This window comes from Orcinus orca, chromosome 19, assembly GCF_937001465.1.
Source record: "Orcinus orca chromosome 19, mOrcOrc1.1, whole genome shotgun sequence".
NCBI lineage: Eukaryota > Metazoa > Chordata > Mammalia > Artiodactyla > Delphinidae > Orcinus > Orcinus orca.
Genome location: NC_064577.1, coordinates 42,903,458 through 42,914,130, shown reverse-complemented (window position 1 = coordinate 42,914,130; position 10,673 = coordinate 42,903,458). Strand labels below are relative to the sequence as shown.

The 10,673-nt window shown below is 33.1% G+C and overlaps 1 protein-coding gene across 1 annotated transcript; it reads right to left on the bottom strand.

Moving 5' to 3' along the window:
• Nucleotides 1-1,950: 1,950 nt before the first annotated feature.
• Nucleotides 1,951-9,353, bottom strand: FBXO47 (F-box protein 47). Its single transcript, XM_004282712.3, has 5 exons — nt 8,730-9,353; nt 8,081-8,251; nt 5,140-5,216; nt 3,739-3,816; nt 1,951-2,144 (listed from the first exon to the last, which is right to left on the bottom strand). The coding sequence occupies exons 1-5, from the start codon at nt 8,908-8,910 to the stop codon at nt 1,989-1,991; spliced, it is 663 nt and encodes a 220-aa protein (XP_004282760.2). The 5' UTR covers nt 8,911-9,353; the 3' UTR covers nt 1,951-1,988.
• Nucleotides 9,354-10,673: the final 1,320 nt, after the last annotated feature.

The window sequence follows — 10,673 nt, the reverse complement described above, 5'->3', positions numbered from 1 at the left end:
CTATGTCAAACTGATACAGAGGTAGTGGGCAATAATTTTGAAAAAGTAAGTTAGGATTAGAATATGAAGGCCAATATAAACAGTTTGGGCTTTATTTTGAAGATATAAGGAAGCTAATAAAACTTTTTGATCAAGAGAGAGACATGATAAATTAATTTTGTTATTGTTTCATTGGGCTTCTATGTCTGCCTTTAAAATAAAAATCTGCCATGATTTGTTTCATAATGAAATATTTCAAGCTGACAGAAAAGCAGAGATACTATAACAAACACTGTGTACTGATCAGTTAGCTTTGTCAAATCTTTATTTTTTTGCTATATTTGCTTCAGGTTTTTAAAAATAAATAAAACATTCTGATATAGTTAAAACTTCTTGTGTATCAGTCCCAATCACCTTCCTCCCCAGAGGTAATCACCATCTTGAATTGGGTTTTATCCCTCCTGTATTAGTCAGCTTTCTCTAGAGAAACAAAACTAACAGGATGTGTGTATATACATAGAGAAGGATTTATTTTGAGGAATTTGCTCATGAGGATTCTGGAAGCTTGGCAAGTCCATAATCTGCAGGGTAGGGTGGGAGGCTGCAGACAAGAGAAGAGTTCTAGTTCAAGTCCAAAGGCAGTCTGTTGGTAGAATTCTTTCTTGTTTGGGGAGGGGAGTCTTTTTCTGTTAAGGCCTTCAAGTGACTGGATGAGGCCCACTCACATTATGGAGGGTAATCTATTTTACTCAAAATCTACTGAGTTAAATGTTAATCTCATCTAAAAAATAACTTCAAAGAAACATCTAGAATAATGTTTGACCAAATATCTGGGTACTGTGGCCTACCCAACTTGACACCCAAAATTAACTATCATACCTCCCAACTATATTTTTATACTTTTTTACATATGTATATAACCATAAAGAATATATAGAATTGTTTTGCATGTTTTTAATATGTATATAAATGGTATCATATTAAAAGCATTGTTTGGTAACCTTTTTTTCTCAAATTATATTTTGAGATTTATCCATAGTAAGACACATGGCTCTAGTTAATTCATTTTAACTACTAATGTTTTTTTTTAAAATAAATTTATTTTTTTATTTTTATTTTTGGCTGCATTGGGTCTTCGTTGCTGTGCATGGGCTTCTCTCCAGTTGCAGCGAGCGGGGGCTACCCTTTGTTGTGGTGTGCAGGCTTCTCATTGTGGTGGCTTCTCTTGTTGCGGAGCACAGGCTCTAGGCACGTGGGCTTCAGCAGTTGTGGCACGTGGGCTCAGTAGTTGTGGCTTGCAGGCTCTAGAGCGCAGGCTCAATAGTTGTGGCACATGAGCTTAGTTACTCCGTGGCGTGTGGGATCTTCCGGGACCAGGGCTTGAACCCATGTCCCCTGCATTGGCAGGCAGATTCTCAACCACTGCACCACCAGGGAAGCCCACTACTAATGGTTTTAATTGTTTAAATATGCCATAATTCATTTATCCATTCTCCCGACAACAGGCATTACTTTGTTTGCAGCTTTCCCTGGTTACATGCTGCAATGCTCATTCTTATACGTCTCCTTGTGCATACTGTGGGAGTTTCTCAGAGTGAAATTGCTAAATTGTAGGGTTCTTTTAATTTTTTTTTTTGGCTGCACCGTGCGGCATGCAGGATCTTAGTTCCCCGACCAGGGATCACAAACAGTGGAAGCATGGAGTCCTAGCCACTGGACTGCCAGGCAAGTCCCTCTTATAATTTTTAAAATATGAACTATTTCAGGTACATATAGAAGTTTAAAAAATACTATAATGAACACCTTTGTATCCTCCACCAGCTTAAGGAATAAAATATTATTAATGTGGTTGAAGCCCTCTGAGAGCTTCTCTTTCTCTAATCACAGGCCACTTCTGCTTCACTATCTGATTCAGTGTTTATCATTCCCTTACATCTCTTTGTCTTTTTACTACAAACGAATGCCACAATTTATTTTGAAATACACTTTAGAACTATACTTTTTTTTTTCTATTTTAATCCCTGTATAAGGTTATCTCTGAATTTTAGTTCTTTACCTGGTTTGCTGCAGACAACTGTCTGCATGTTGCGGGAGAGATTAGTCAGCTCACATAAGAAGTTATAAACACGATGGCACTCAAGTTCATCCCATCCTGCTGTTAAGGTCTGAGGATGATAAAGGAAACATTTCAGATGTTCAAACCATCAAATCAAAACATAAGTCACTATTGCCTTATGACCATAACTGCAGTAGTATAAAATCGAGGCAATGTGCAATTTTTATCCACTATGGAACTGTTCAAATTCGTAGGAAATTTTATATAAACAAAACCTAGAAATGCTCCAAAATCCAGTTTCTTTTTGGTTGCATAGGGAGTATCTTTTCAGGGAACTAAATGGTACTGAATCCTGAACTCTGACAGTATAGATACAACTTTAGACATCTGACTCACACCATGCTGTGGCTTAGTTTTAGACTACAGTAGAACCCTTTTGGTCCCCTCTAGCTATCAGTTATGATATTGCTTACAAATGATAATGACCTCATTTTAATGTGACAATCATGAGCATTTATTTACGACATTTGGGTGTGAACAAAAAACAATTTTTATTAGGACCAAATATAGTAATTATCTTTGAGGAGACCAGAATGTACAGTTAAACATATATGAAAAATTCAAATGGTATTCAACTATATGTAGATTTTGAAAAAGTTGATTAATCATATCAATTTTTCTTAAAATAGTTGAACTATATTTCAGTAGTTTAAAAATGAATCTTATTCTCTTTGGAAGGACATAATAGAAACTGCTCACAGTGGTTACTTCTGTTGAAGGGAACTCTGTGAACAAGGAACAGGCCTGGGAGGAGACTTAATATTCACTTTATACCATTTTGTACCTTTTGAATTTTATATGAATACATGGGCTCATATTACCTGTTCCAAAGGGAAAAAGAAAAAGCAGAAATCTATCTATCTTGGAAGAGGGCTAGAAGGAGGGCCTATGCCCCTGGAATCTGTACATGCAGATGGTGGCTGGCTGGCAGGATGGGTTATAAGCAAGACTGTTGTAAGATTGTTGTAAACCTCATAAGGTTGCTGTGATATTTAAGTAAGTTAATACATGTAAACTGCTTAGAACAGTGCAATATATTAATAATATATTGAACAGCATTAATAATAATGTTATTATTATAATGTTTATAATAAAATAGTAAAAAATGTTCTTAAAATCATGCAGTTGATTTCTTCCCCCCTGCCAGGTTTACTGAGATATAATTGATGTATAACATTGTATAAGTTAAAGACATATAACATAGTAATTATATATATATAGCAAAATAATTACCACAAAAAGGTTAGTTATCCCTATCATTTCCTATAGTTACTATTTTTTTTATACAGTTCATTTCTAAGATCACATCTTAAATAACTAGCCCAAGACTTAAAACTCATTGCACACACACATCCTCTACCCCACAATATTTCTAGTCATTACAATTGGCTGGAAACTTCAAGGACATTGGTATAGAGCACGTAAGTGTTAAACATTTCTTACCAGTGAGAAATCCAAGAAGAAAATCTGAGGTGGCAAACATATTATTGGATTAACACATTCTCAAACATTTACAATGTTATTTTGTTTTCTTTTTAGATCATTATTACTTTTATTATCCTATAGAAAGACAGATTACATGCTTTACTTGATAACAGTTCAAAAAGAATTCCTTTTCTTCTTTCACTAAAAAAAAAATGTACCTGTAAAAACATGCCGTAACATGGTAATCCTAAACATTGCAATGGAGTTACACAGCCGTTAAATTTAAAACAGGAAACCTGTAAAGAGAACAACTGTTAATTCCTCCTTTTCACTGCAACTGTGCAATGATTTGACATTCAAATTTAATGGAAATACGCAAGGATTGTTTTCAGTCTAAACCGAAAATAAAACACTAAATAACTGATTAGTCACATGTTATATAGGTGGGGATTATGAAATATAAAACAAAGTCTTTGCCTCAAGGAGCTCACACTTTATTTAGAACAATAAGATATACATACATGAAATTAATTTTATATTTCAGGATAAAGTATGTATAAATGCTAAAATGACCAAATAAACATATCAGATACAATGAAAGCAGGGAAAGGATAATTTTGAGAATGATTAAAAAAGCTTATGAAGGATGTGAAACAAGCAATGTCTTTAAGTAGGATTCAAATATAATCAATAGATAGTATTGGTGAGGGAAACAATAGGGCAAAACGGTATAGAGGTAAAAATTTTAAATATTCATTTGGACAGAAATATATGAGCAGCTTAATTAGGCTCAAAGTAGTAGAAAGTAAGGCTGCACTGTCAGGGGGAACCCCCTAAATACCACCTGTGGACTTTGGACCTTATCTTGATGAAATTGAGTAGCCACGGAAATATTTTTAAAAGCAAGAAAATTAATTTGATGTAAGTGATTCAGCATTTAGAATGTCTTGGGAAGTGAAGAAGTGAATGGCAGAAAGATCATCTTGGAAGCTGCTGCGATAACATACAGCTGAACTCAATGCAAACACTGACATGAAAAAAGCCAGTGGATCAGAAACAGTTTGCATACTATTGAGTGTAAAACTGAATCAGCAGTATTAGATATATATTGGGTTTATATAGTAAAACTCAATGTCTAACAGAGATTATGCCCAAACATATTGATACACATTTCCAAGTCATAAATTATCATAAAAGGTTTGTCATTTTATGTATTAAAAATAGTTTTAACACAAATATTTAAATAGTAAAATGTTAACATTTGGAAATAATTTTCATTTTAATAAAATATCTAAATCACCACTTTAAAACAACCTCAGAATTCCCACATGAGGTAAAAATACTTTTATTACTCCGATAAACCTAATAAACTTGAATGATGTACTTAGTTATATGTAAAAATTATTTTATAATAAGTAAAATACTCCTATACTACATTTTGGTGTTTTATAATCTCTGAGCACTTGGTAAAGTATTAGATTATCATCAACCAACTTTTTAGTACCAATTCATGAAATTCCACTAATTAAAGATAGATTTAAAATGAGTATAAGACATTAATAATAAAATATATTTACTGGAAATCAAGACTGTGAGCTAATTCAGAAGTATGATCTTACTTCTGCGAGTATCTTGTGAATGTACTTCAGTCTTTCCTTTGTGGGTAGCAGCAATGTACATCTTTTAAACAGTAGACCTGAGAAAGTAAAGAGACATATGAAAAAATGACAACAATGTAATTACCTTAAGAATATCTATAACTCACAGCATAATGTTTCCTGAAAGTCAAGTATACGATAGTGGATTGTGAGCTGATAGAGTTTTTAAGAGGAAGTTTGGGAGGAAGGGTGCAAAACACATATATGGTGTTTACCAAGTGACTCTGGTGTCCACCTAAGAGGCTATGGCATAAAATCTTACAAAAAATTGTGAAATTGATGGTATAGTACAGATATGAGAAAGTATTCAGATTTTAAAAGATACAATAACCAAACACAAAACAAAACAGGGAAACTCTGCTGTCTTTATTCCATAGAAAACATATTCCAATACCTCTTAAAATTAAGCTCATGTCCACCATGAAAAATGTTTTAAGAGTTGCTAATGGAAAGAATGAGAAAAGAGATTTTGTACTCCTTTCTCCAAATACAAAAACTTGAAGTCGTAAGTATTTAAAATTTCAGAGATTAGAAGTCGGTTTTTCTCTCACAGAAAGTATCCAGTTTGGATGAAATATTTATCTCTTCCTTCAGAGATATCCTTTTATGGGGCTTGCATGTTAAGAATGTATAGAATTTTGTGTTTAGATATTTAAAAGAGAAAAAAAAACCTTCAATTTCCCAGTGAGATATGTAACTTGAACTACAGTGACAGGAAGTGTATGGTTATGATTTATTTCCTCTAAGTGTTCTGTTTTCCTAAAATGGCAATACATTGTTAACATTCCTATAACATTCCTCAAACTAAAAATAAGATACATGGTAGGAAAATATATATCTGAATATCATGACTTTCTTCAGTTTTCATCTTCTCTGCATTTACTTTTTTACATAATATAATAACTACTTTATATATAATTCTGTAGACTCTATGGGAATTGAATCTATTTTTAGAAGTTGCTATGTTTGGGCAACACATGACCAGAATTGAGTTTTAAACATAAGCCCTCCTTATTATTGTACATAAAAAGACATTTTCAGTGTTTAGTTTTCAGACTGAGTTCTCTTCCTTTCATGTTTTGGCATCCAGTCCCATGGCATATCATAGCTGGGGAATTGTAAGCTATAATTGTATGTTGGTTGCTTTTTCTAATGTAGAACGCCTATTTTTAAGGGTTTCAATTTACCATAAAAACCAATTCTGGCTGGGCTTCCCTGGTGGCACAGTGGTTGAGAGTCCGCCTGCCGATGCAGGGGATGCAGGTTCGTGCCCCGGTCCGAAAAGATCTCACATGCCGCGGAGCAGTTAGGCCCGTGAGCCATGGCCAATAAGCCTGCGTGTCCGGAGCCTGTGCTCCGAAACGGGAGAGGCCATAAAAGTGAGAGGCCCGTGTACGGCAAAAAAAAACCCCCAAAAAACAATACTGGCTGACTTATTTATTCTTTTAACACAGGTGCTCTGCTATACCCTTTAGAGACTAACTTCTTTAATTTCTTCCCACTAAAATAGAGTCAGATGTAATGTTCTTTCCACACTGGCCATCTGCTCTGTTTTGTATGAAGAAGCAAATTAAAATTTATAATCCTTAGAATGGAGAATTCTGAAAATGTTATTTTAATGTCGGAAAACAAGAACAGATCAGATAGGAATGGCAACATGAGGAAATGGTAAGTACATCAAACATTTGTCTAAAGAATTAGTCATAAGCTAGGTGTCTGCACAAAATTTAAATGGAAGGTTGAAATCATTACATGAGTAAAACCATTTTTAAAAGCTAGCTTTTGAGATCAATACATATTTGTATTTTTAACTGAATTATCCACATAATTGTCTTAATGCTATTTTGTTTGTTTATGCAATTGAATCTGGTCAGGGAGAAAAAATTCTTTCAAATTAAAACTAAAGAATAAGTTTTTCCCAAGTAGCCTTCCTCAGCATCCGATGATATTGGAAAAAAAGATATTCACAATAACAAGAAGCAAAAAGTAATTGCCGTATTCTGTTACAGGCTTCACAAAGCCTAATCATAAATACTGAAACCAATAACATTGTAACCAGATTACAGACCTTTCATTTAGCCTTACTAAGTATACCTGTCAAATACACTTTGGTGTATTTACATATCTATATAGTCTTATTTTATTATCTTAAAGCTAGGCATCCTTGGGCTACTAAAAGGTAACTTACTCTTATGCCTTTATTTACATCTCAACATCACTCTGATATTTAATTTTATTGCCATGTTTTGGTTAATTATAAGTAGCTTCATAATTAAACTGGTGTCATTAGTCAAGTCAAAATTAGAATTTTTTTTCAGCACTCTTAGGGAGAATGAAATCAATGAATGGGGTAAAAGACATAAATGATTACAAATCAAGGGAAGAAATTGTCCAGAATTTCTTTTGATAAGGTTAATTTAATAATAGCATTATGATTTATTAGTAAATATGCACAGTGCTTTAAAAAAAAAAGAAAACCACTGTTTCTGATAAGAGAATAAGTGATTTTTCACAATAATATGCTTAAATTTCTATTTTAAGAACTAGATTATGGTTGAAAGGGAAAAGCAGTACAGAGATAAAACTCATTAGATTCACAGGAAGTAAAGCATAGAAAATACATCAATTTCCTAAACTGGCAAGCCACCTAGACAATAAGCACAGGTGACATTGTATCCACATGAAATCACAAGGACTGACACTTTAAAGTGCATTCTCTCATCTTTAAATATAAGTGTAAGGGACTGTTATTAAGGGAAAGTCCTTACACTGAAGAGTAAAAGCATCATAGAAATAGGAAGTATTCCATTTCGCACAGGCCTTACAGAATTGTATAATAAAATCCCCTTAATTAAGTATAGTTCTTTACTTGTTACAATTCTCATTACATTACATAAATTACCTAGAGATCTGTAGTGTTCCAATATAGTGGAGTTTTGTCTCCTGTCAGGCAGCTCAAGGTTATGAAAGTCCTGTAGTAAAAGTCTTTTGCTTCCTGATGAGGTTGAGATATAACTAATAATGTGCTGGCTGACTGTTTTGGACACCATGCTTAGCACGCTGATATCCTTCACTATCAAAAGAAACATATATATATATATACATATATATATGTATATATATATGTATATATACACACACACACACACACACATATATGAACGGCTTAAATACAAGAACATCACTATTAGCACAATCTATTAATTTATAATAGATTAATAACAATAATATTAATACTAAATAATAAATAAATAATAAAAGTGGGGGAAAAGGAAAATCTTAAAATTGTTTTAAATCTAGTTCTCAATGAATTAGAAACATTGGGGATGTAACAGTCAAATTACCATGTCATTATAATTAGAAGCATGTTTTAAAGCATTTGAGTATCATATTTTCTTTAAGTAGCACTTACCTAACACTGATGAAATTTTAAAAATAAACAATGTGAACACCATTAACATTCTAGCAGGGCCTAAGATGACAAACTAGTTCTTGGGGAAAATAAAACATTCAATTGTCCATGTAGCCTACTCATAGTCCCCAAACCTCACCTGACAAACATCTTAAGATTATTTGGAATATTTCCAATGGCAAGGCTTTAAAATTTCCAAGCGTTGATAAGGGCTGAGAATCTGGGTCAAGGATGTTGGAAAAACGGTTGGATCGATGATTACGACGTCTGTATTTCTGGTTGGGAATCAAAGTGAAACTGGTATTTACTCTAGATGCCATTTTTTTTCTTATCTCATGAATTTATCCTGATTAGAAAAACAAAGTAAAAGAGACAACGAAGAAAGGAAATCAAAACGGTGAAGAGCTGTTGTTTTTTAAAATGGAGAGGTTCATACATTGAAGGGCAACAGCTGTCTCTTTGTATTTACAAAACTTTTAATGTGATGTCCAATTTATGGAGTTCCAACCAGTAGAGTCTATTTATTCATCTCAGCATGATATGAAATACTTAAAAATCTTTTCCCTCTTAGCCAAATATTTTAGATAGAGCTTTAGCAGAAAATGAGATGTGTATTTGGATGAGATATATTCTAAGAAAAGAAATGTGACATTTTTATGTGACATTTTTAAAGGGGCTTCCCTGGTGGCACAGTGGTTAAGAATCCGCCTTCCAATGCCCGGGACATGGGTTTGAGCCCTGGTCTGGGAGGACCCCCTATGCCGCAGAGCAACTAAGCCTGTGTGCCACAACTACTGAGCCTGCGTGCTACAACTACTGAAGCCCACACGCCTAGAGCCCTTGCTCTGCAACAAGAGAAGCCACCGCAATGAGAAGCCCGAGCACCGCAACAAAGAGTAGCCCCAGCTCGCCGCAACTAGAGAAAGCCCGCGCGCAGCAACGAGGATCCAATGCAGCCAAAAATAAATTAATTAATTAAATTAAATTAAATTAAAAAATAGAAATGTGATATTTTTAAAAAGTAAAAGATTTAACACAAAAAAATAACAAATTTAATATTCAATATTTGTCAATTAGTATGTTGCTTTTACAATCTTTACATTCTTAAAAAAATCTAAGTATTACTGTAATATTAAAAATTTGTAGTAATGTTTCTCTATTTCTTTAAAACTGAGTACTGACATGTTTTGTTAAAACAATAAAGACAAAAGAGATTAAAAAATAGAGATTTTAGTTTACAGCTTTTAAAATTTACTAGCTCTAACAGATTAAGATGATTGCATTATGATTACCAATTATGTGCAATGAAATCAAAGTTTTGTAAAACTAATAAGACTAGAATAAATTAATAATTGCTCCTTCAATTCCACTTTTGGTTAATAGTAGATACTAAATAAGTCTTAGGAAGGGCCTACACGACTTATTTCAAAATGAATATTTCCTAGAAGGAACTTTGTTAAAATTACTGATAATTTACTTACACGAAACAATAATTCTTTTAAAAAATGTTATTCATCACACACAGTGACTTTGTGTCACTCCTCCTACAATTCGGAAAACACTGTCCTTTGTATATATACATGTATAGGTATATATGCATAAGTACAACTCCAATCTAAGGCTCCTTGTTTCTGAAGGAACCACTAAGACAGCTCATCAAAGAGTTACAATATATCTGACGAAAATGCATTTTCTCCTTTTGTCAGAAAATTTCTAAAAATCACATTGTTACTTATTCATCTAAAAGGTTACCTGTCAACTTATATCAATTTAAAATCAGCTATATATTTGAAAATGTGGCCAAGAAACTTAGTGCTTAGTGAAAAGCATACTGTGAACCTCCTTTAAAACCATACTATACATAGCGCTCTGCTTCAGCATTCAATGAGCATTGAATTTAGCAGATATTTTAAAATAATCATTAAAATTACACAAGTAACATGTGCATTGTCAAAATTTTACAAAATACAGCAAAACAAAAAGAAGAAAATTAAATTCATTTGGTTTTTAACATTTAAAATTAAGCACTTTGGTTTATCATTCAGAATTTTACATATACATTTCATTTTTACAAAAAAAGAGG

What these genes read in the sequence shown, in the direction of transcription:
- FBXO47 (XM_004282712.3), bottom strand. Translation starts at nt 8,910, where the DNA reads ATGGCATCTAGAGTAAATACCAGTTTCACTTTGATTCCCAACCAGAAA. An exon ending in AATCTTAAGATGTTTGTCAG is followed by an intron (nt 8,252 to 8,729) that starts GTGAGGTTTGGG and finishes TTCTTTTGATAG; the next exon opens with TGAAGGATATCAGCGTGCTA. An exon ending in TTCACAAGATACTCGCAGAA is followed by an intron (nt 3,817 to 5,139) that starts GTAAGATCATAC and finishes TTCTCTTTACAG; the next exon opens with GTTTCCTGTTTTAAATTTAA.